Here is a 26,689-nt window from a genome sequence, read left to right as displayed (position 1 = left end):
GTCTGTTAACACCGAGCACACTCTGTCTTCTTACTTCAGACTACAGGAAAATCCTGAATATGCTTATAATAAGTATTTCCTTCTCATGCTCGTACCAAACCTACTTGGCTCCATCCCAATATTCGACCATTGGACTCCCAAGCATGTGATGATGTTGTGATGAGTTCACCCATCATTTTGTTTTTGTAGTCGTAAATTTTCATAGAAATTCAGGTGTTTACTTTTATAGGATAACCGTAAATCTCAAATGTCTCTCTGGAGCCCGTTTTCGGTATTCTAACTTCGTAATAATAAAGGGCTTAAAAACTGTTTTATGGGTAAAAGAAAGGTTTTACTGAATGTTTAAACATTTATTATTTCCTTTGCTCATTTTATTTTATAATTTAAAGGATAAATCAATATAATAGGTATAAACTGTCGTTTACTTAAATTATAATATACAAGGTGTCCTTAGCTTCTCGACAAAGCCCTAAATGGGGTTATTGATCAGGAACGCTCTAATGTACTTTTTTTAAATAAGAACAAAATAAAAAATAAAACCTATTTTCAAACCAAACTGAATCCTAATAATTGCCAATAAATAGTAATATCCTATTTCCTATCAATCCTGTCCATTTGCCAATAACTTTGACAGTATGATACTATTATTAATGAGACACATGACATTATGACATAAAACATTACTTACGTTAAATACGACGCGATATGTTTGTGTGTGTGGAAGGGGTCGTCTGCTATTTTACATAGAAAGACATATGAAGGCATATACTTAAATGCATTTAAGCACCTGTAATACATTTTTTGAAATTAAAACAAAAAAAAAACATTATGTAGTTAAACTTTCCTTTTCTTGTAGGTTTTAAATCGGCGCGGCGCTCAGTCTGCGCATTAAACCGCCGTAACTTTGGAAGCACCATCAGCATCACTATCCGTTATTGCAGATGTGTATACATCTTTTGCATACACCATGTTTTTTTATAAAACCTTACACAACCTGTAAATTATTCATGCGAATTTGGTATTCTGACTGCAATTTTTCACAATAAAGATTCAATTTTTATGATTTCCATTCATATAAAATAAATCAAATAATTTTTGATAATGTTTGTAAATATTATGACGCTGTTATAATGTCAAAGTCCATAGGAACTAATACCATAATTTGAAAATAATACCTATTAATCGTTACAATGGAGGTTTTCTGCATTTCAATGAGGAATGAGGATATATGTATCACCTCAGGTGCATCTAATTAAATACAGGCGGCACCAAAAAAAAACTACTTTCTTTCGTAGCGAATGTTGTGATAATTTGATTATAATGGTTCGAAATACCCTGTTCCATATGCACATTTCGGCTTTGTTCAAAGGCTAAGGACGCCCTGTATATCCCCTCTGTTTGGTTTAAAGTTATATACGAGATAATAAACGAGCGTATTCAATGAAGGCCGATTCAGATTTAACGATTTTTTGAAGTTTGATATTATTTCCAGTGCGAGCGGGATGCCTGACGACACAGTCAGCATAGATACCAGTCAGCCTTTGCATACCAACTTCTATGCAGGGAGGTATCTTTTCTCTGCAGCTGACTATACACGGCTCCCAGTGGATTTTGCGCACATTTATCAGCGAGAGCGATCATTAATATCGTATCATAACTAATAAAATCCTTTAAAAAACATTAATCTGAATCGACCTCCTTAAGGCCTATTTAAATAGTATTTATTTGTTATCAAACGGTTATGGATATGATCTTTTAGCTTTCAACTGTGATATTTCTGGTTGAAAGAATAAGTTTGATAAAATAATATTTGGATAGGACTGATCCTAAGAAATTAAGAACAAAACAACTAGACATGTATAATTATGTTTTAAATAAAATCAATTTACCAAAATAGTCGTTGTTGTAAATAAACACAAATATAAAAATAAAACAAAAATGACGGCAGTAAAAGTTCCGAAGAAAGCGCTCAAGTCCTCGAAACCTCTGAGCCCGAAAAAGAAGAAGGGCAGCAAGAAGACGTCAAGAAAGAAGTACACCGATTACAAGATATATAATACATATTCCGAACGTTAAAAAATATTACAGATATCAACGTCGTAATCTCAACCAAAGCCGTGGTAATCATGAACGATTTCGTCAACGGTATGTTAGAACGAATCGCTTGTGAAGCTGGAAGACTATTTATTAGCACACGGAAACAAGATTACTTTGACCGAGACCGAAATCAGAACTGCCACAAAACTACTCATTCCTGGCGAGCTAGGAAAGTACGCATTGCTGAACGGGGAAAAAGCGCTCTGGAACTACAAGAACAAAAGAAGTGCCACAAAATAATTTGTTTTTTAAAGCTAAAACATTTAATAAATAAAACTGAATTACATAGGAATTTGGTAACTGTTTGAATTAATTCAGCGTTGTATTTTTCTTAAACAAATATTTTTATTACAAATTGGTCTGACATATATTTTTGTCACATAAATTTCGTGAAATATGAGCCCGAAGATACTTATTACAAATTAATTTCTAACTAATATAATTACTAAATATTATTATACTACACAGAGTACTCATTAGAAATTGAGACGCTTAAGGCACAGCGAAATTACACTTAACTATTATGTACAAATTATTATATAGACACTCTTGGTAACATTTAGACTATTTTTGCAAAATGTGATATGTACAAAAATATTTTTTCTTTTCATTTTACTAACTAGTTAGACATCATATTTTTTTATTACGTTTATTTCATTGATGTTCAAACAAGGCTTAATGCATGAATAAAATAATTACCTAACTAAGCTGTTGAAGCTAAATAATAATTATTGTAAAATATAATTTTAGACGCGAGTTGCAACTGTGATTGTAGCAACATTTGACAAGCAATATTTTGAGCATTAAATGTATTTGGTATACTGGTGCAACTTAAGAGCGCTAATTATAATTTTGGTAGGTACACATAGTAAATCATGCATTATTTTTACAAATAAAAATTGCAGATTTTTTTCATAATTCATAATTAAACAGCACCTAATAATATTCGTTTGACAATAAACAATATTGTTGATAAATAAACGTTGTGAACACAAAGCAAGTAACTTAATTGGTAATTACTTCTAAAGCAGAATAAATAGATGTATTTTTACTCGCACACTTTTTAAACTCTGTAACTCAACACACACATAAAATGAATCGCATTGGCACACATTAATAAGTATAAGTAGATAGATATAACATCGGTTCCTCATCTAGAACCGATACTCCTCAAATCACGCATGCGTATTTTCTCTTCTTTGTCTGTCAAGCTGTTTTCGATGGTTCTGCCGTTTTCTTGCAATTATTGCTATCAATAATACTATAATGGCTACTGCAACAGCTATGCCAATCCACCAGTAGACGTTATATGAAGCTTCTTTTACATTTGTATCTTTTTGCTCCTGGTCCCCAGATACAACAGGGTTTTTTATTTCTAACACACCCACAGTCGACGTTTCGGCGCCAAACTTCATATTATTTTCATCTCCTGTACCAATTTCGTTTTGTTGAATGTTCTCATGGGTCTCACTATTTTCGGATAGTTGAAATTCGGTGGGAATTTCGTTTTCTATAATTTCTGGTTCAGAAGGCAAGACATAATCATCTGATTCATTAACTCCTAGCTTAGGATTTAGTTGGTTGTCTAAATATTCGTCTAGAAGTCTGTAGTAGTCAGTCAAACCTGTGTATTCGAGCGCGTTCTCTCGTTTAGCTAATAAATCGCTAACCATTTCAGGCCATCTGATTCCCAAGCCTTGAGACATTGTAATCCTAAAAAAATAAAAATGTGCCATGTTTATACAGAAAAAAACCGGCCAAGTACGAGTCGGACTCGCGTTCCAAGGGTTCCGTACATTACACAATTTAAACAATATATTTTTTTATGTGAAATGTGAGTAAAATGTCTTTAAAAACCCGTAGGGGTCGGATCAAAAACTAAGTAGAGTCCAACTCACGCTTGACTACACATTTCTAATAGGTTTTCCTGTGATCTACAGGTAAAGAACTAATTTGGGTATTTTTTTCAAAATTTTAGACCCAGTAGTTTCGGAGATAAAGGGGGGGTGGGGGGGGGGAAGGTAATTTTTTTGCCTATTTTCATAATTTCTAATCTGTTTATCCTTAAATTATAAAAAGAAATATATTTGAGTTTCTCACAATGAGCTCTTTCATTTATTTTGATATGTAACACGATGTAGTTTGAAAAACTTTATTTTTTAATTTTCTCATTTACCCCCCAAAAGTGGTCCCCATATTTAAAATTCATTTGTTTACGTTACATGTTCATCTTTGGGTCACAAACTTACATATGTATACCAAATTTCAACCTAATTGGTCCAGTAGTTTCCGAGAAAATAGGCTGTGACAGACGGACAGACAGACAGACGCACGAGTGATCCTATAAGGGTTCCGTTTTTTCCTTTTGAGGTACGGAACCCTAAAAATCAAAAAGAACGATGTAATGACAAAGTTTTACTTACATTAAACGATCGTTGTTCTCAGAAATATGTTTTATAAGGTCAGACTCATCCGAAATAAGTTCTTCGGCAAAGGATTGATAAATTTGATATTTGAGAATAAGGCCCATAAATCTTCTGCAACAAAAATACTTATGACTGTTTTTATCAAGACGTTAAAGTGCATGTTCAGATATTTTTGACCACTTTGGCCGCTACGATATTTCTGATGGCGACTGTACATATCATCTTTAAACTTACGTCATTAGCAATAAATGTGACAACCAGGTGTCTCTTAATAAGGAATTAACTTTCCACGCATTAGGACGTTAATGAAAATATTTTAATTAATATTTTAATGAAAACTTACCCAATAAATGGCTTGTTCTGAAGCACATAAGGGTTACCAAGGATATCTACGTTAGAAGTTTCTAACCAAGAGAAATCTCTTCTAAAGTCAGACCAGCTCTCATTTTTTGTTGAAGAAGTTTTTGTTTCTTTCAGATATTTTAGTCTCCAATCATCGGCGGCTATATAGAAATTCAATCTAAAATTACATAAAACAAAAAATTAGGTAATAATTGTTTTTTTTTACAATAGCCTTTTTTATGCCTTTTGGCATTAAGTCCGCCATTTGTACAGTTTTCTTTGTTTGTGCGATAAAGTTTAAATAAATAAATAAATAGCATACTCATAGAATTACCATAGTATTGGTTTGATATCGTATTTATGAAAATACTACTTTGGCTAGTGTCCTATATACAGGACGACCTTAGCCATTGGACAAACCCTGAAATCCCACGTAGGGTTACTTCTCAGGAATGCTCTAACGTTAATATTTTTTTAATTAAAAAAAAAAAAAAAAAAAACAAATACAAATTAATTCCAATGATCGACAACAAAAAGAAACAGACTGTATTAATCATTGGCAGTGTTTTTGACAACTTGTTCAAAAATGTGCGGCAATGATGACATTTGTCAAAAGTCAGAATCTTACTAATGTCATAAATAAAAAAGAGAATCAATAAGGTCGAAGAAGATTTCATACTATTTATTACCTCAGGAGCTATTAACACATACAGGCTGCTCGAAAGTAAATAATCGTAATTTGTTAATTTCTTCGTAACTGCTACACCGGTTGTTATGATACTTGGTATACTGATTCTACATACCCTAATGCATATGTACATTTCGGCTTTGTCCAATGGCTAAGGACAACCTGTATTTTTTTGCTTAGGTTGGATTACAGACAACATAATTAAATCTATATAAAAACCAAACACCATAAATAAAACATTGGACACCTCCAACTATACAATGTTTTCCCGATATTATTGATTAATACTTCAGTACTCACTTCGGCAGGTCTCGCAAAGCAGTTATTAATTGAAGAACCAGACGATGATAGTTCGGGTTGAAATTAAACCTCTCTATAGAGTATAATCCAGCTCGACTCAAGGCATGAGGATTTACCGACAAAAGTGATGCGAATTCAGGTATAGCTTCGTAAATAGCTGCAATTAAAAATGGTTAGGTATGTTATGTTAATATTAATCACACCAAAACTTGCACCGTATTTGTTACATTTTGCTTAGTGATAATAAAATTGCTCTAGCCTATTTCGGTTTGACAAATCATTTAATTAAATCGTTTCGTAATTTGTATACTTAAACCATTCAATTTACAATTAGAAATAACTGGCTTAGATACTGGAGTTAGAGAACACATCGTTTTATGTTAACTCTCTATTCAACTTGGTCAGTAAAGTCAATTCTTACAATAAGAGACGGAGCTGCAGAGGCACGGTTAATAATATTTATATTGATATAAATAATATGGCTAAATTAAAAACAGCATCCAAGATCCCCCAAAACCTGGTTCTCATTCTTAAAGTTTCAAAAACTTAATTACACAATGATGTTAAAAGAGTCGATATAAACAATGTTTTTAATATTTTGTTGATAGTATCTTTGCAACATTATGTTGTATATGGTACCGTAAAAAGTTTAAAGTGTAAACGAGTTTTCCCGTTATATGTAACAAAACTTAAATATTTCAATCCAAATCAAACATTATGTAGAAAAGTATAATTATGTACTACCTATTAAATTTTATTTTACTTATTACCTGAATAGCGGTTAGCATTTCTCAATGTGTAAGTATTGTTGCTATGTAAAGCGACAGTATCTTTATACTTTATTCGCATGACAGCCTCGTGAGCATCCATGTAATTTCCGATAGACACATCGCTGCATGAGATTACCCTTAGCTTATTAGGCTTACACCAATCCACCAGCTCGGGTGGACAGCTGCTATTGAATATTGATTTGTTCCAAGTGTATGGCTCAATTTGTGCCATATTTATCTCCGTTAGCAATTTTGAGGCCTCTTCAAATGCCTGAACACCACCTAAATTCTGAAAAAAAAAACAATTAAATTAATTACATGAAGCATTATTAAGTAAACATTTGTTGTTAAATGTTATCTGACTACAAACCTTTAACTGTAGATTAGCGTACAATTTTTGATAAATATCTGCATGCTTAGGTAGTAGGTTTTCTATAACATTTGACCAATCGTCTCCTGCCAGTGACCCTAAAACAGAATTTCGATGTTATTGGCTTCATGGTAATAATTTGAGCATTCGGTATTAACGTAAGTGCTGTATCCGAATCCGGAATAAATTTCCTGTTTTGGCATCTTGCCTGTTTGTTCGTTACACAATTTGGAGCTCAGTGGGTCGCATTCGAGTTGCGTTATCTATTTAATTTATTTTTAAATAGTTAAAATTTATTCCTAAAGATAGGATGTAATTAAGATAAGCGTTTATGATTTATTTTAAAATGGTACTGAAAACCTTTAACTAGTAAAGTACTGAGAAAAGTAAAGTACTAAGTAGGGTCGGCAACGCGCGTGTAATATCTCTGGTGTTGCAGGCGTTCATAGGCTACGGTAACTGCTTACCATCAGGCGGGCCGTATGCTTGATTGCCACCGACGTGGTATTAAAAAAAAAAAAAAATTAAAAATATACAACACAATTGCTAATTTCGAAAAGTTTATCTACTAAGGAACCCTACTGAGCATGGCCCGACATATATATGGGCATATGCTCTTGGCCGGTTTTTTGTAATACCACTCGCTGGCCAGACTAACAGTAGTTAAACACTGAAACTATTGATTGAAACAGTCTAGGCTGTCTAATGTAGGGGGAAGCGGGGCAGCTTGGTACACCTTTTTTTGAAATTGATTTTAGGCCCCAAAATGAATTCAAAATACTTTTTTTTTGTACTTAGTAGATGACAAATTTATGAAATTTGCTAAGGTATACAAAGTATGTCTTTATTTGTTAAATTTATGGCCAGTAAAAGCGATAATAATATATGGATTTTAACAAAAAATGGGATTTGTTCAATTCTGCCCCACCTGCAGGGCACTATGATACATTACATGGGACACTTTGATACATCATTTTGGGGTACTTTGGCACGTGAATCAAAGTGCCCCGTAAGTGTTTTAAACTGCCCCACGCACAAACTAACACGCGTTATATATCAACTCACTTAGCTGACCAGTAGTAAACATTTTAAACATAATAAAAAGTATATCAAGGTTGGTGTTTTTAGTACAGTTATTAAACAAAACTACAAAAAAAAACTTTTAATGTAATCAGTGTCAGTTTTTAACAAAAAGTTACTTGGGTTGTTTTACTTTTCTTTGTCAATTTTCTTTCTGTTTGTACGTTCGCACTATTTACAAAAAAAATACCACTACGTAACTATGTAAACTCATTTTTAGTTTACTTGATTACTTAGTTCCCCAAAAGATGGCACTGTGCAATGTGTGGCAATTAATTTATTGTCATTTAATTTTGTTGTATTATTCAATCAACACAATAATTCAATTAAATTTGTTGATGTACCCCCTCTTCTAAACTTAAGTTAATTTGGCAAAATCCTTCCTCGTTGGCTTATTCACGTCACAACGTATTAATTTCAGCTTTCACTCGATAGTCGTAGCACATATTTGTAAAAAAGTTTGCACCTCCTTCCTAAGTAGCGCCATAAGATTCAGGTGCAAACTTAACTCAATCGAGTTTAGTGGCTACCCCCACCCTTTTAGGGGTTGACTTTATAAATTAGGCCAAGGCTTATTACGTCTATTACCTAAGGGCAAATGATCTACGGACCTGCCATCAAATATAGTTTACAGCTTATGGGATGGATTTATGGGTTCAGAGATTTTAGTTAGTGTGGAAAGAAGTAGGTAGAGGGGCTGATGAATACTTGGCGTTTCTTGTCATCAGATACCACTTAGGTTTGTAAACCGTTATCTAGCCTTTCGCTGAGTCCTAAACTCCTAGGAATAAGGATAAGGTCCCATTGACCGAACTGATGGGATTAGAAAGCCTTCAATCCCCCATGTGGCGTTAGAGGTAGCAAGAAGTGTGAATAAAACACTAGAACTACTCTAGAATTATTCTATTATAGCATTCAGATTAAATTAGGCAACTTAAAATAATGTTGTTTTTAAATGTTCAGTTTAGGGCTCTATTGGGCTTACCGCTTAACCCAGGAATGCTAGCTTTGCGTTATCCGGAAGGTCAATAGGAGTAGGGGGTTGTTACCAAAAAAAGTATTTTTATTTATTTATATATTCTATAATTATACTCCGTTGTATTTAGATAGACTGCGAGTACTACAGTGAGGCAGAACTCCTCATCGCTATCTACTAGTATCAAGAAACCCCATTGTCAGGTGGAAGCAGTACATTGTAATAATTTTATATCGAAATAAACTATCTTTGTGTTTATTATCTTAAATTGATTATAATGTATTCTTTATTATATTATATTTATACCTATTTCTGGTAGTAACCTAATAAATTATTTCGATGGATTATCATTTTATTATTGTGATATTCATTTAGGTTATGTAACTCTCCTATTTGTAAAAAAACTAGGGGTTATTACGTACAGCTACGGGGTCCTATTACTTCTTGTCTGATTCATTGTGAATCTAAACTAAAAACATTTTTACCAAATTCCATATAATTAAGTACCCATTGAAAACATTATAATCCATCGCTCCGTAACTTCTTGTCACAACAAATAAGAAATAAGCTAAGTATTATCGCATTTGAAATCACTTTGCAAATATAGGATATTTTTTACAAAAAACTCATGCGCTTCAACACAGTGCTAAAAAGTATACGAATTAATGGCTGCCGAAATCTGTCGTTATTGTAGGTTTATCTATGCCATGAATCTAGTATAACTGGATCGGTCATGAGGGGTGGGGGGAATGACCGAACGGGATAGTCTTATGTATCTTTCAGTAGGAGTAGCAGAGAAAGCGCTGTTATTGTTTGTCCTTATTTATTTATTTATTTAATCTTTATTTCACAAAAGAAAATACAATCGTACAAAAGGCGGACTTAATGCTATGAGGCATTCTCTACCAGTCAACCTTCGGGCAAAGCAGATAATTTGTAGGCGGTGCAACATAGTGATTACATATATACAAGTATAGTTAAATAATGGATAGGCATAGACATACATACATATATCTGTATATATAATATTCATATAAATACATACAATATACATACATACAAATACATAAGATATCAGATGAAACTTTCAAAACAGAAACACTAAGAATTCATCGTTCTGCCAGCAAAGTACTCACGTAAGGATTTTTTAAATGCAAATCTATTCGGACACTGTCTAATTTTAACAGGGAGACTATTCCAAAGGCGAGCTGCCTGAATAGAGAAAGAATAGGACATGAAACCTGTTCGGTGAGATGGTATGGACAAAGAAAGGTTGCCAGTAGAGCGAAGTTGACGGACACGAGAAACACCATAGTAGTTGAAGAAAGATTTGAGATATTCGGGAGATTGGGGATCATTAATAACAGAAAAGAGGGTGCAAAGCATGCGAATATTTCGACGAACACGTATAGGAAACCAGCCGAGTTTAGAGCGGAAAGAGGAGACATGGTCGTATTTACGAAGACAGAAAATGAAACGAATGCAGTTATTTAGTAAACGATCTAACTTGTTCAAGAGCTCTTCATTTAAGTCTGGATAACACACATCACCGTAGTCAATTATGGGTAGGATTAATGTCCTTGTCACAGTATCACATTTTTTTCCCCACCGTAAATTTAGTATGGTTTATGGTGGGCTACAAATTTACTCTACCAATCATATTGTCGCATTGCGTATGTTTTGTCCCTCACGGGCGCACGCGTATAGCTGATCTGTGTAATGCTAGGTCTATGATCTATGGCCAGGATTACACTTGTAAGTTTTACTTACGTAAGTAGGGACAAAGCTATTTGCTAGAATGAGATAACGATATTCATATCTCATTCTGTAGTATAGCTGTGTCCCTACTTACGTAAGTAAAACTTACAAGTGTAATCCTGGCCTATGATCTATGGTCATCAGCCATCAATGTTGCTAACAACCAAAAGACTATTTAGTTGAGTATTTTCCTTCAGAAATATTAAAGATAGAAAGGTATAGTGTCCGTGTCATTGCGTGTTCCCCCTACAGTTAATGATATTAATATTATTCCGATTAGTAAATCTATGTATTATTTCGACTTAAAGTAGTTAAAATTATTTTTATCGCCGCAATCGTTATACTCACTTAACAAATAAACTGGCAGTGGCTTTCCGACAGCCTCGGTGCCTTTCAACCTGAGAGCGACATATTTGTGCAGCTTCTCGTAGAGTGGCCTGATGCGCTCCCACAATTCTCGAGCCTTCAGTATTGCACCTTCGTACTCAGCGAGTGAGTCCCAGTACTCTTCGACTGTGTTAAATTCTGTCAAGTCACAAATTTGGATTTATTAAAATAACAATGACCAAATCTAAAACTAAACGAAATACTAAAATTTGTTTTATATTTGCATTTAATAAATTCGATTAGGATATGGAATTTTAATCTTAATGAAAAAAATCGGCAGGGTGTTCATCCTCACACCCTAGCACCTAAATGGTCGCGTACTGTGCGGTTTAAGAGGAATTTCCTCCCGCGTACGCTTCGGCTGTGGAATGAGCTCCCTGCCGAGGTTTTCCCGAGGGGCTACAGTATGGGGTTCTTCAAAAAAGGAGTGTACAGGTTTTTAAAGGGTCGGCAACGCGCGTGTAATATCTCTGGTGTTGCAGGCGTTCATAGGCTACGGTAACTGCTTACCATCAGGCGGGCCGTATGCTTGATTGCCACCGACGTGGTATTAAAAAAAAAAAAAAAAAAATTCAGTCAGTGCCATATTGGAGTTTTCACTACTAAGTAATATGTAAGTAACAGATGGCGCACTGAGTGGCAAAAAGTTGACTAACATGGTAGTTTTATATTAATTAGATCTTTAATACGCTGTTTAATGTAATACTGTAATCACGTGTCAGAACAAAACTTTCTTAAAATATCCGACTCAACAAAATGTTTATAATTTTTTTTAAACTTTACTTAGTCAATATTTTTCAGCGTTTTGTAAATTGTCTACCAGTAAGCTGCAGAGGTCTGAGCCCCTGTAAACAAGTTTATATACAGTACAGGGGGGAGGCAGTTATCTCTGCAGCTTACTGTACATAAGGGGTGTACCGAAAAAAAAAACTGTAAACTTCAAATGAAACAAACTGATGTAATTGATAAGGATTTTTGGAATTTCGGATGACTAGAATATGAATGGATGCTGTTTTATCCTTCTCCTTTAATACACTATTGATTTGAGCCCATGAATAGTCGAGAGAACGGCAATGCAGGACTCTTACTTTGCTCATCGTCTATTACAAAATGCGACTTTTTGTACGAAGGAAATTGTATGATTTTCGACTTGGCCCCTAAATTAATAACGCAAATTTTCGGTTACTTTAGCTATCTTAACTTTTGTACGAATCTACATATATACTATGTGTTTTTATAGTTCGTTTCACTTAAGCCGGATATATACCCCCAATTTTCACGATAAATATGATGGGCATGCGGGGGCGGGCGCCAATTCTATTACCTAACAATCTTTCTGATGGTCCTAGGGTCCCTTGTTCCTAGAGGTCTGCCGCTTCGAGACCTCTGTTCAAGAGACAATGTACAAAATTATTTATTTATATTATGAAATGCACGAAACTTCGAGGTAATTTTAAGTGTATCGAAAGCAAGCGTGGAGGATGTTGAAAATTTGCTCGCCATTTGGAAAAGATTAAATTTCAGTGATCTCTTCTATTCACCGGTGTAACGTCGCATGGCTTAAAATCAGAATTATTTATATTGGAATATATAATTTAATAATAGGACTTTTAACTGCGGTTAGAAAACTGTCTTGAATCTTGCTTTGAAATAAAATTACAGCCGTTAAAAAAAAAATTTTTTTTCGGTACACCCCTTATAGTAACTTACCATTTTCTTTGGACGTGTTCTTCAGCAACGGTAATATTGTCTCAAGGTATTCGTTTAAATCCGGAAGCTTCTTCTCCCATGACTCCTTCATGTGGCGCAATGTTTCTTCATCGTGCTGCTTAGCCAGGCTGTTGTGTAGTTCTGTTTTAGGCATAAAAAGAGCGTGTAATTGTACCTACTTAGATTTGAGAGTTAATTCAATGTGCATTCTATTAGTTTTATGCTACATATATGATACGAGTATTTGGGCCGTCGCCTATGTTGTCACTAAATAATTTGTTAATTTTATGAAATTATTGTATGCTTGAAATCTTATCAAAAGAGACAATTGTAATAGTTTCTTATATTAGGCCAAAAGCATCAGGGGCCCATTTTTTTGGTCCAAAATAAAATGTTTCACCAATAAATAGGTACATAATAACCATGAGCTAAAGTTTAACATTGTGAAAACCAATATAAATAAAAATTGTATTAAGTACTTAAAGCTTGTTCCAAAAAAAATGACGCATCTGGGGGCACGGTAGTGCCCGCCAAGACGAGCAAAGCGAAGCGCAAGGGCACTACTTAATACCTTTTCTCGAAGCGCTTCGTCGTTTTTTTGAACCCTCATAACTTGGGTTTGGATTATACCAGATTATATTGTATAATGACAGTGCGAGCCTTATGGTTTCGTCTTGGCAACATTTTACATGAAAATGTTTGTGGTGGCATTTTAATTTTCACAAAACCTTACACAACAAAATATTATAAATTCAATATACGCGATATAATCCGTTTTCATAGTTTTATTTCCTTACACAACAGTTAAAAACCAACTGTTTTATGGTAAATTCATGTTACAATTTAATAGCCAACATTTGTATGAATTTTTGACTTTATAAATCCAGAAATTTCGTAATTTTTTGTAATGCCTGCCATCAGGTTTTGTACATAGGACTCTGTTATTAATTTAGAAGCTTTTTTCTGCCCTCTTAAAGCAATTGGCGGTATCTCAAAAAAATACTTTTTTGAGTTAGTTATTTAGGCGTTTTTGGCAACGCAGCCATAATGTTCTTCTCTGTACTATTTATTAGGAAACTCGGACTTATGACCATTTCCAGTCCGCCATCGTCTACCATCAGTTTCTTAGAATTGTTTTAACACTCTTTGAACAGGTCTTACTAACTACATAGATTAACTTCACTGCTAGTTTTTCGTGGAGATGCCTCGATTTTGTGTTTGTACAACATTTTTTCATGTAGTCTTTTCTGTGTAGGCGATATCTTCTAAATTTAAACGAAAGAGATTTTTTTTACAGAGAATAATAAACATGTACTTTTTAGGGTTCCGTACCTCAAAATAAAAGAACGGAACCCTTATAGGATCACTCGTGAGTCTGTCTGTCTGTCTGTCCGTCTGTCACAGCCCATTTTCTCCGAAACTACTGGACCAATTAACTTGAAATTTGGTACGCGTATGTAAGTTTGTGACCCAAAGACGGACATGTAACGTAAACAAATGAATTTTATACATGGGGGCCACTTTTGGGGGGTGAATGAGCAAAATTAAAAAATAAAGTTTTTCAAACTGTATCATGTTACATATCAAATGAAAGAGCCCATTGTGAGAATCTCAAATATATATATTTTTTGTAATTTTAAAATAAATAGTTCTGAAGTTATTTAAGAAAATAGCCAAATAATGACCATTCCCCCCTTTACCTTCGAAACTACTGGGCTTAAAATTTTGAAAAAAAAAAATACATAAAATAGTTCTTTACCTATAGATGACACAAAAACATTACTTAGTTTTGATCCGACCCCTATGGGTTTTGAAAGACATTTCACTCACGTTTCACATAAAAAATACATTGTTAAAAATTGTGTAATGTACGGAACCCTTGTAACGCGAACCCGATTCGCACTTGGCCGGTTTTTCACATAAAACAGTCTCCTTAAGCCTTTTGGTCAGAACTCTGATGGGCAACCGGTGCGAATATAAACGTCATTTTTTTTTCTGGGACAAGCTTTATACTGTGGTACGATCGCCACCGCGACACAAAAGCGTGCAAATTTACCAAAAGTAAGTAAGGTGCCAACTGAATGGAGCATTCGAACAAAACTTTTCATAACAAGAGGTGTGTTAATACCTCTGTGTGTGTTTATGAGCTCACAACTCATTCCAATGAGGTTAATAAGAATCAAAGGAGGAGCTCTTTATGGTGTAGGTAATAATATTTTTCGTTTAATCTAGGGTGACGAAGAAAACCAGGGACTTGTGCAATTCTTGCATTTGGTGATTCAAAATTAGGTATATCCAAATGTTCTAATCAATGCGTCGCTTGTACATTATGTTCATGCAGCTTGCTTGTTGGAAAGTGGAGGATTTGACACTTCAGTTTCAACGCTTGAAAACGATACAAGATTGTCACAAATGTTGTAATGTTGTTTTTTTATTGTTCGAATATATTTTTAAGTCTCCCATTCATTGTCATAAATTGCTCATTCTCTATCTATTTAATTAGATTAAGTTATAAAATTCAACATCTACCAGTACCAACAACCCTACAACCCTCTTGTCGTTACTCAAAACTAAACTTTAAAATCATCAGTCATCATAGGAAGTCAAAATTTAGTTTGTCATAATTATTTGATGATGTCATAATTATCACAGTTATTTGCCCTACACCGTAAATCCATTACAGTTACCGCTAAGTTTTCCGTAACGTTCTTAGCTTTCGGAATCAGCGTCGTTTTGGCCGCTATAATGGGTTGTAAGAGCGGGCGTCGAAAATTAGAGTTGCGCAATATCATTCATAAAAGATCCGACCCGCATTATGCCTTGCCCTATTTTGTTGGTAGATGGATTAGGTACTCTTGAGAGTTATGTTGCCTACGAATAATGGAGTAGTGTTATGGTAAACGGAATAATATTGCTGCGTTATAGCTACGGCATTAAAAACCCACATGCATGTACATCCCTGGAAACTCCAGTTTCCATTTTACATTAGAGCATAATTAATTTTGGAACAAGAATGCTAAATCAGTATGTGTATTAATTACTCTACCAACTCTTTAGCTGAACCTATAACTAAATGTTTAAAACTTAAATCGAAGTTTTATGAACATTAATGAAACGGTATTAAATTTAACAAGAGGAACTTTGATACGATGGGAAAAATAAACTGGATTTATGAAGACTAACAAGGTTCAACAAAGCTACGTTCGTAGACATCCTGACAATATCCTTGAACACGATAAAACATCTGGCGACATTTTGTTGAAGAGTTCGGCCATTGAAAACTTATCTTAAACGAGTAAGAACACTTACATCCTGAAGCGTTTTACATTTTTTTATAGCCGGCATAAATCTTCAGTGGGTGTTTTTTAAAAGAACAAAATTGCTCTTACGAGCGATGAGAAATTAACTTTTTACGCGGCCATTCATCTCGAGCACGAAGTTGTTAAAAGTTTCGTGAAATTTTGAAATTTAAAGAGACTTAACAATTATCTTCTATGATTAGGTAATGGATAAGATTTATATAATCATTTCGCCTATGACAGGAATATATTTTGTTTTGTATTTTTGTTACCGATATTTAGGCCTTCAGCACATGGAGCATAAGCGTTTCGTAAGCGTATCGTAAAAACGGTACGAGTACGAGACGCGTAAGTCCTGCGCACGAAGCGTCGCGTAAGCGTAATTGCTCTGTTTGCAGCAAAAGTTCTTTACGCCTTGTTTTTTACACCAGTACGCTATGACTGCCGTAATGACGACAGAAATCATGGAAATCTCATACGCTACGCTACGACGACGCTCTGACGCGACGCGACGACGTTTGAACTTATTCGTGCTCGTAGCGCTCGCGTTCTAAGCGCGTATTACGATACGCATAATGCGTCTCTTACGAGCATGTGCTGAGGGCCTAAATTGTCGTAAGACTTTCTGTGGGTATTTAAATCTTTATTTAACATCAGGCTTAGATTGCTTCAATGAACCAAAATTTGTTAAACTAAACCGAATACTCCGGACCGGACCTAATACTCGTATGTATTAGGCGTAAGTATATGTTATTTTCAGATAAGAAAACACAACCTAAAATTACAAGGACGCATAGTTATATGTAATTAATTAGTAAACCAGCCAAGGTTAATAACATTAAAATATTCATAATTGATATCCTTAAATTAGGTACACGCACTATACGTTTAACCTACTTTTTTTCCTTAGGGTTGTGTTGACTTACAACATTACAAAACTCTTACCTCTCAGTGTACAATTTATAGTTGTTCCACAATCATAGTCTGTTGCAAATCGCAGAGCGTTCTCTGAGGTGTCTGCAAATGTGACCAGCTGAAAGGACAGACATTTTATATAAATCAAAGAATATAAGTATATTATGACAGCGATAATGTTATTTATGCCATGTACCGATACATAACATTAATGGGGTTTCATACTCAATATACAATTTTTAAATACCTACTTAGGAGCAATGCGTACGGGTCTCTTAGCATGTATTACTACTTAGGACACTTAGGACATACTATACCGATACATATACAAAGTACATAATTCACTTTTTTGCTTTTGAGTGGAAGTAGAAAAAAATCCATGACAGGAAGAAATATGTATGCTTATCACACAAATAAACGGTCATTATTCGAGCGATTCGTTCAGTTCACTACCGTGCCCGCATGATAGATTTATTTCCTTTAGACTCTACTCGAACATTAATTTTAGGTATCTATGTCTATAAAAAAGGATATTAATAAAAAAAACAGTATTTTATTTTCTAAAACAATTGTTAAAAAAGTGGTAATTTATTTCTGTCACAATAATTCATCTATAATTGTGTGTGTTTTTGTATAGATTGAGTTACCTACTTAATGTAATTAATTTTTGCAATGTTTTATCGTCGCTAAATTGACAATATCATATGTATACATATATTTTTACATATGTATTTTCAAATTGTATTTATTGATTTAGGTTCAATTCAAAGGAAAATTCCTAACCGTCATAGGTGTAATATTTCAGTAACTGATATTTACTTAATTGCGTTTTTTCGCAAAGGTATTAAAAAACGTGGTTTATTGTAAATATATTAATTTTCAATAAAAAGTATTACATATTTAAAAGATCGCTCTTGTGCATTAAAACCGCCTGTTGTTATCTTTAAATAAATAAATAAATAAATCATTTATTGTGGCGAAATAAACCCTATTTTACATTTTTTTATTCTGCCAAACTGCAAGACAGTTTGTTGGCAGAGGGGACTGGGTAGTCAGCTAATTACATACTAAGTACATAGCCTACATAGGTACATCTTAGTGTTTACGGTAGTAACTTCAATTTAATTTTGTCTAACAGAAACATTTTTATTCTAAACTTAAACATCCTAAATGATTTATCAGTACGGTTTTTACTCACTATTATTTTTAGTCGCTTTTGGCGACATGTTTCGGATTCTTTGGGAATCCATCCTCAGGCACGAGCGTCCGCGGCGGTTGTACGTCGTGCACTGCCCGCGGACACTCGTGCCTGAGGATGGATTCCCAAAGAATCCGAAACATGTCGCCAAAAGCGACTAAAAATAATAGTGAGTAAAAACCGTACTGATAAATATTTTGAAATATGTCTCACGATAGTTTAAGTGCGATCATCCTAAATGACTTACATTTCCTTATATCATACGGTATGTCATTATACAATTTGGGGACCAAGTACTTCCTACTTCTTCTACTATCTCTATTATGCTTTGACGGATTATAGGGAATAAGTGCGTTTACGGGAATGTAGTAATAAATATTACTATTGGCCTGATTCGAAATTTAAGATACGTTAAAAATTTACTCAAAAGTGACGTTTCTTCAAACGTCACTGTGGATATTCACCAATTACATAGAAACCTGTCACATATTAATTAGAAAAAGGGAATCAATCTTTAAAACGAGAAACAACGTGCATATTTTGATGAAAAAGGTGAGGCTCAGCAAATAATGCTTAAAATAATAAACTTGTCATTGCATTGTTCGTGGTTACATTGTTTATACATAGAATCAGTAGAAATCTAGTAAGTGAACAAGCCAAAGTTTGTATGTATTAGAGTTTTGAATGATTCACGGTTAGTTTCACTAGCCGTATTAAAACCTAGTATTAAATAATACAAAAGGTAATCACGGTCTGTATCCCGGTCAATATAAGTCTAGCAAAGTTTGTATTGTTCGTACATAGGCATGAAAAATCTAGTAAATGGACTATAAAAATTTGGTTTCTTCCTATACTGGCTGAATGAATCAGAATCGTTTTCTATGCAGAATCACAAAAAACAAGCTCAGTAATATAATTTCGTTTACAAATAAATGTTAAAAAAAAATTTAATCTAGACGACACCAGTAAATGAACACACCGTTCATTTACTAGTTTCAGAACATTTGATAAGCCAGTAATGGAACTATAAAAAATAAAGCCGCATAATACGCCGACAAAGTGTACATTTATAGAAGGTAATAGGTATAACTCTTAATCTAACCAAATAACTAAACTTTGTACAGGTAAATATCAAATAAGCACTTCACATGTTGCTCCAAACGTACACTGTTCTTATCTGGGATCTAATTTTTCCATACAAAACTTCAAAGCCAGAAACACGTAAACTTCATACGTCACATTCAAACTGGTCGAAAATAAATTTATCACGGGTTGTCATTGCATAGGAAATAGAGTTGTTAATAAGAAAAAAAATACGACAAGAGGTAGAAATTGCTATATTTCTTATTTTTGACAAAAAACGTGTTTTTGTTCATTCACTGGGGGGTGTTCATTCATTGGAGGGTTTACGCTACTGAACATTTTTTGCTTTGGGGCCAGCCTCGAAAACGCTGAAAAATCAGCTATTCCACTGAAAACATCGACACATCAATGTATGAAACAGCTGATTTTTTTCGCAAACTAAGAAGAAACATATTAAAACAGCTTACCCGGATCCACTGTTCGGTGGGCAGCAGCAAGTCGCCCGGCTGCAGCAGCAGCTTAACCTTACGCTTGAGGAGTTCGTCGTCGCTGAGCGCATGCGCCTTGAGCGCTATGCGTACGTCGGTGGTCTGAGCGCGGGCGAAGATCCCAAAGCTTTTGTCGCGTCCCAGCTGCAGAACATAAAAGTCATCATGTTACATTCTGTCGTCATCAAGTCATTGCTGAATTAGGATTGACGAACTTTAATGTTGACAATTATTTATTAAAATTTGAATTCCGGGCTTCAAAACACAAATTAGTTATGTCCTCTTGTTTCTTTTGAGAAATTAACTGTTCGTAATTACTCAAAGTATAAATAAGTTCCGCTCGGTATTGTCAACTGGTTGGATTCCGGGAAATAATTTTCGTGACAGTGACATCGGTTCAAATAATCCTAGCACGATAACAACTTTATGGCCGCAGGCGTAATTAAATTAAAACCGTCCAAGAGCATATCGGGCCATGCTCAGTGCAGGGTTCAGTTACTTCCGTAGTTAATGTTATATACTTTATACGTTATTACTATATACTGCTATAAAATAGGCTGAACGGGGGCTATTAGCAAGTATTATATAAATTACAAGCAAAAGATACCTTCGGAGCGCTTTGTACGTAGTTTTGAAGAAAGGAAGACTTTTTACGGTAACTCAAACACGGCTTATAACCGATCATGTTCGATATACTAGTAGTTTTCATTGAAAGTATTTATTACTTTTCTTTTTTTTTTTTGGACCCATGATTCAAAAGTTAGAGAAGGGGTGAGGGGACACATTTTTTTTCTTTCGGAAGTTTGGTCGTTGGAGACCCCTATTCGTTTTAATAGACCTATTTTATTTTACCATTATGTCGCCATGATTGCTGATTTATGTATCCATGACAAATTGCAGCATTTAGCACTAACCATAGATATATGAAAGGTTAAGTTTGCAACAGAGGGAGCTATCAGAAAGTAAAATTACTTGCCTACCTTTTCTCCTGTGTGATTTTTGATTATTATTTACCTTGATTTATTTTTCATCTCAGGCTAGGTTTTTATAATATGGATATAAACGTAAAATACAAAAAGTTATACATGGGCTGTATAAAGAGAAGACAAAAAGTTATACAAAAATAATACAAAATACATATAAACAAGAGGAGGACCTAGGTCTTGAACTAAAAAAAGGCAAAAACCCATGATTAACCTTTTGAGCTAATCCTTTCGGGGAGCCTACAAGCTCATTCCAAGAAGCCGTGGCCCTCTGCTCGCAGTGGTCTTCGTAGTCCATCTCTACCAGGGCGATGAGCGACGACAGCCAACGGCGGTCGTCGTCGTCTGAAGTATTGCCGCTGGACAGGAGTGCGTAGAAGTACACGCAAAGAAGGGTGAATGTCGCTTTCATGTTTTATCTGTGGACAATTATAAACAGATCTTAGTTAATTTTATTAAAATGACACAAAATACTAATGGTAAACTTGAAACTAGAAAGCATGCAAAGAGTGAATAGTAGCTTATGTACCTTTTTTTAAATTAAAGATTTTTTTCCGGTTGAAATGCAACTGTGAACGCGCTAGGATGAATAAGTAGGTCAAGTTAAGGTTATACACCAAAAAAGCTCGGCACCGCGCAGCCTCAACTCGGCCCGCTCTTTTGTCGGAAACTCCATAGATACTGTAATGGTCGGGGAGCCCAAAAGGGCATTTTTGCAGTCACTCGAGCGCGTCAGATTAAGATATGGGGGATACCTTGCATCCTGTTGTGTCAAGGACAGCCCGTCAGAATAGTAAAAAATATCGCCACTTTGAAATACTCGAGCGCGTCAGGCTTTGGGATTACTTGTTAAATAGTGCCCATTACAATAATCTAAAGATTTTAGCGATCCGTAAGCGAGTGGCAGGGTCACAAAGTTGCAACAGAAAATCGCGACCTTGACTTACTCGAGCGCGTTCGATTTATATTTTATTTTGAAGAGAATAATGCAACAATAACTAAATTTAAAAAAATCTGCCGATTTGAGCAAGCAGAAGTGTCACAAATCGTTTATGAAGTTTAGTGCACCCAGCTCTTTTTCCCTTTAACTTTTTCGCTATCTCTCTTATTTGTAAATTAAGCTCTCATATAGATATTATATAGGTTAAGTATAACTAACAGGTGTAAAATTTAATTATTATTAGTATATTTTTAGTTGTTGCAATATTTTTTCTTTCTTTCTCTCTCACACTGTTCCCATATCCCAATCTCCCTCCGTTGTCATTATTTTAATAATACGCTTTTAACGAGATAACTAAACAATGTTAATAACAGGGGAACCCAAGATGCTAAATTTAAAGTAACTCGAGCTTAAAAAAATTCGTTGTAACCCACATTTATTTAGAAATCTTCAAACTGTGATATCTCATGAACCCCTTGGTCGATTTTGATCTTTGCTCAGTTTTTAGGCACAAAAATATTTACATATAAAATAAATAGGATTTTTTTAATTATCTGGAAAAATAGAAAAAAAATTTTTTTCCAATCGTCAGAATAAGGATACTGCTCCACATTATCGTCAGATTAAGGTTTTAGATAACTGGGACATCAATCTGAACCTGTCTGTATAATAATCTGACACGCTCGAGTATTTCAATGGCGGTTTTTATTGCAACTTATTAAATATAGCCCGGGTATATTCCATTAGGGACTTAGGTGTTACATTAGACTCGCAATTAAATTTTAGTTTACATATTGATAATATTTGTAAGCGAGCTTATAAGAAGTTGGGGATGATTCTCAGAATTGGACAGCCCTTCAGGCGCCCCAATACCTATAAACTACTATTCTATTCCTTTGTTAGGACTATACTAGAATTTGGTTGTGTTGTTTGGACACCTTACTACCAAGTCCATATTGATCGCCTGGAAAGGATCCAAAATATTTTTTTTAAATCACTTTGTTACAGAACGGGTAATTACTTCGAACGCACTCCGTTAGCAGCGAAGCATTTTTGTGTTCCTTCCCTCTATAACCGAAGATACTACTTAGATGTAATGTTCTTGTTTAAAATTCTTAAAGGAGTGATAAAATGTCCGAATCTCTTAGAATTAGTCACTTTCAGTTGTCCGCACCACCCCGTACGTTCTAGACCTCTATTTTATATCAACTTTGCCCGCAAGAATTACGCTCGGCACACATTTTTCAGACGAGTCCCAAATTATTATAATAAGCACCTACATGATATTGATTCTTTTCACAGTTCCCGGTCTAGTCTTAGAATGAAACTAAAACCTAAATTGTTTTAATAGTTCAAGTAGTGAGTATAAATATAAATAACTAAATGTATAAATGTAACTTTCCGGTTATCCTACCTACCTAGGTAGGTATGGCTCATGTTTTTCTTTGATCTTCTTTTTATCTCTGCTGTTAGTATTTATGTTAACATTTTGTACTTAATAATGAACCTCCAGGTCTGTTTCTTAAGTATGTTAAGTACATTTGTACTTCAAATCCATTTGTATATGTGACTGTTTGTGTTCTAAATAAAATAAAATAAAATAAAAATTTTGTGTCTGCCATTTGCTGACGGATCGCTGAAATCGTCAGATTATTGAAATAGACACTTTTGTTGGGACCATAATAACCCCTTTGAATATCTGACGCGCTCGAGTAAATAATTTTTTTCCAAATTTTCTACCCTTCTGTATCACCACCCTGCCTATGTAAACCGGCAGATTAACATACCCTTGTTATCAGAGAAATGTTGCGCGACTGACACTACCAATATCTGACGCGCTCGAGTAACTCCACATGGTGGTTTTTTTACATTAAAAATATCTGTAGACGCTTTCCTGCTCGCTAAAATAGAAAATATTATATAACATTTTTTCTTCCTTTCACCTAATCCTTCGATTCCAATTGGTCTACGACGCTTGAGTTACTACGCATTTAGCATCGTCGCCTCCCCTGCTATAACGCACACTCATCGGTATCGCAACAGCAACGCCTCGCCTCGGCATAAGCTAAGCTTCGACAATTCGCCGTAAAAGCGCTTACATTATGGCTGTCACCGCGCCAGCGTCTCGCCGTCGACGCGTGGACAGCGCGTGGATCGCCCGCCTAGGGGGAAACCCTAGGCGTCGCTGTGGCGCAGTCGCTGTCGCTCAGCCATAAGCGTGATGTCAACCAGCCGTAGCCGCGCCTATGATGATGTTGGCTTATATCTACGAGGTGTTCTCGCCTCCGGTACGTACTTACGTATGGTTGTATGAACCCTAGTTGACGGCGAGCAAATGAGTGATGGCGGCGTTGAGTATGTAGGTATTGAGACAGTGAATTTTTAATGTTTTTTCCTTTGTATTTTTATATTGTGTGCAGACGTCTCTACTTGATACAAAATTAATTAAACGTATTCTCAGGTAACTTAAGTTAGTAAGTCTAAATTCTAAAGGATGGAAAGATATTATATTAAACCAACCGACGAAATTTTACCGATACAATTATATTCTCACTAATATGTATTACCACCGTTTTAATAATCTTTATAATGAGAAAGGTCTCCAACTGCGTAAATTAACGAATCAAGCGAAAATAAAAGGTTTGCCTTTTTATTACCACTGGGCATTCCGTATTTGAATAAAAGAAAATAATAAAGAAGAAAATGAAAAAAGTATTCATAGGCGATTGTTGCTTTTATCGTCGTACAGAGATGCTGGAAGATCTACTCCTGGCGAGATTAAAAATAGATCAACTGGAAGACTTAAACTAGGTTTTGTTTATTTATATGGATATTTCGAACATAACGTTCATTAATATCAGAAATAATATTAAAAAGTGAAATAAAACTATGAAAACGGATTATATCGCGTATATTGAATTTATAATACATCCCGACGTTAATAATCCGTTTTCATAGTTTTATTTCATGAGTAACTATCGCGGTAACCGAAGACAATATTATTAAAAAGTGTTAACACAATACTCCCATAGGTATTAACCCTTTTCCAGGCATAACACGAATTATCGACCACATACGTGTAAATTTAATTTCAAATTTCAACCTTAGCAATCCGATTTAAGGTTCAAATTATATTAGTCTTTCGGGAAATGCGACTTGTCTTCAAACGAATTAACCAAACGCAACTATTTAGAATATATTGGATTTGTTGGAAAAACCTTCTAGATTCCTACAACTTGGAAAAGGTTTAACAGCCAGACTGTAATCTCAGGTAGCGGTGCTTCTACATAATTACACTTAAGAAATAGGTATCTCTATTTATAGTAATTGCCAGCGTCTCAAGGATTCAGAACCACGAATAAAAATAAATACCATACCAGAAAATATCCGACTACATAGAAAAGTTTATTAATGCCATTAAACTCATATTCATTAGACCAACAGTGCATCTCATAAATCATAACAATTACAATTAGCCCAAGCCCAAACACATAAAATACTTGTCGGGGGAGATTTACTGGGTCTTCATCAGCAGTACTGTTTCACTAAATAGCTGCTTCAATGCAAACGTTTAAGACGAAAGTGGAGGACAAGTAGTCCTCGTTTTCCCCTCTGGATATTAACATAATTGAAAATATTTTGACACATTTTGCTGTATATCAACCACAGCTTAGGGGTATAGCTGTGGTTTGATTTTTTCAAATTTTTAATTATTATAAGAGTTAGGAGCATTAAAAAAAATGTATGACATCTGTTTTTAGCCCCTAAGTTTTACAATAATCAAAAAATCAAAAAAAGTTAAATGTCATATGGTCAATATACATTAAATTACCTAAAAATATTTTCCATAGTATCAATATCCAGAGAGGTAAATGGAGACTACGTTTGTATGGAGAAGCGGCCGTCCCCTTTTCTCTTAATTTATCGATAAAAAATACTGCTACAAATAAAAGTTAATCGTTTAAGAAGTGACGGAGTTCTGAGGTACAAACATAAAAAAAAAATGATAAAAACATACAAGCGAATTTAAAACCTCCTTTGAAATATTGAAGTCGGACCAAGTGTTGTGGTACAGTTTTGTGCATCGAGTGACAAATTGATACCTACCCATAGTTGGAAAGCACATACAAAACATAATAAATAGTAGATTGTGTTACAAGGGAGCAAAATGACATATTTACGGCGTACATTGAATCCTAAACGAAGCGAAGGATTCTATAATAGAATCCCGAGAGTAACGAGGGATTCTAAAGTAGAATCCTGAGCGCAGTGAGGGATTTAAGTGTGTTACGCCTAAGTTGGAATTAATTTTGCTACCATGTGACACATACTGCTTTTCACATCACCTATGAGGTAATTATGATGTTTAAAAATATTATTTAAGCTAAAATAATAATGTGAAAAAAAAAAACTAAATAGTGTCCTAGAACAGAAAAATGTTACTTTGATCCCTCCTAGCAGGGAAGAAAAGTGCCACTTTGATCCCTCCTAGCAGGGAAGAAAAACCCCTTTTTCGAATTGGTGATGTGAAAAATTGTATTAAGCAATCGCTACTCGTACGGACTGTCAATATTACGAAAAACAATTGTTCAGAAAATATTGTTAGGAATCTATTAACTTAGAATGCATGACAAGATCACATTTAAGGAAATATATACGTGTTTTTAATGAGCTATATTAAAAAGCTGTATGGAAATAGTTTATGTCTAGATTAAAAAGTACATAGTTAATTATTTGTATCCTTAGACCATGTATATTGTATAACGCAATAATTAAACATGAATGTGTGTAGTTCATACATAAGTAGAACTTATTGTGTTGTTTGTTCGCAAAGCACAGTACCTATTTCATGTACAACCCATCTATGTATTTTGTACTG

At 34.6% G+C, this 26,689-nt stretch overlaps 1 protein-coding gene and 1 long non-coding RNA gene across 3 annotated transcripts in view; one reads left to right on the top strand and one right to left on the bottom strand.

The window, feature by feature from the left end:
* Positions 1-344: 344 nt before the first annotated feature.
* Positions 345-26,689, bottom strand: part of LOC134752328 (angiotensin-converting enzyme-like protein Ace3) — a 187,258-nt gene continuing 160,913 nt past the window's right edge. For both annotated transcript variants that reach the window (XM_063688003.1, XM_063688009.1), the window contains 11 exons: positions 21,085-21,289; positions 19,867-20,031; positions 17,149-17,236; positions 12,905-13,045; positions 11,156-11,332; positions 6,994-7,091; positions 6,624-6,912; positions 5,854-6,010; positions 4,867-5,043; positions 4,521-4,634; positions 345-3,810 (listed from right to left, as the gene is read on the bottom strand). In XM_063688003.1, coding sequence (XP_063544073.1) covers positions 3,273-3,810; positions 4,521-4,634; positions 4,867-5,043; positions 5,854-6,010; positions 6,624-6,912; positions 6,994-7,091; positions 11,156-11,332; positions 12,905-13,045; positions 17,149-17,236; positions 19,867-20,031; positions 21,085-21,282 — 2,142 coding nt within the window. In that variant the 5' untranslated portion in view covers positions 21,283-21,289 and the 3' untranslated portion in view covers positions 345-3,272. The remainder of the gene's footprint in view (positions 3,811-4,520; positions 4,635-4,866; positions 5,044-5,853; positions 6,011-6,623; positions 6,913-6,993; positions 7,092-11,155; positions 11,333-12,904; positions 13,046-17,148; positions 17,237-19,866; positions 20,032-21,084; positions 21,290-26,689) is intronic.
* Positions 11,480-26,689, top strand: part of LOC134752722 (uncharacterized) — a 107,998-nt gene continuing 92,788 nt past the window's right edge. Inside the window, exon 1 of the long non-coding RNA XR_010128762.1 lies at positions 11,480-11,741. This is a non-coding gene — a long non-coding RNA (uncharacterized LOC134752722). The remainder of the gene's footprint in view (positions 11,742-26,689) is intronic.

This window comes from Cydia strobilella, chromosome 2, assembly GCF_947568885.1.
Source record: "Cydia strobilella chromosome 2, ilCydStro3.1, whole genome shotgun sequence".
Lineage (NCBI taxonomy): Eukaryota > Metazoa > Arthropoda > Insecta > Lepidoptera > Tortricidae > Cydia > Cydia strobilella.
The sequence above is the reverse complement of the archived record's forward strand: the minus strand, read 5'-3'. Positions and strand labels throughout refer to the sequence as shown.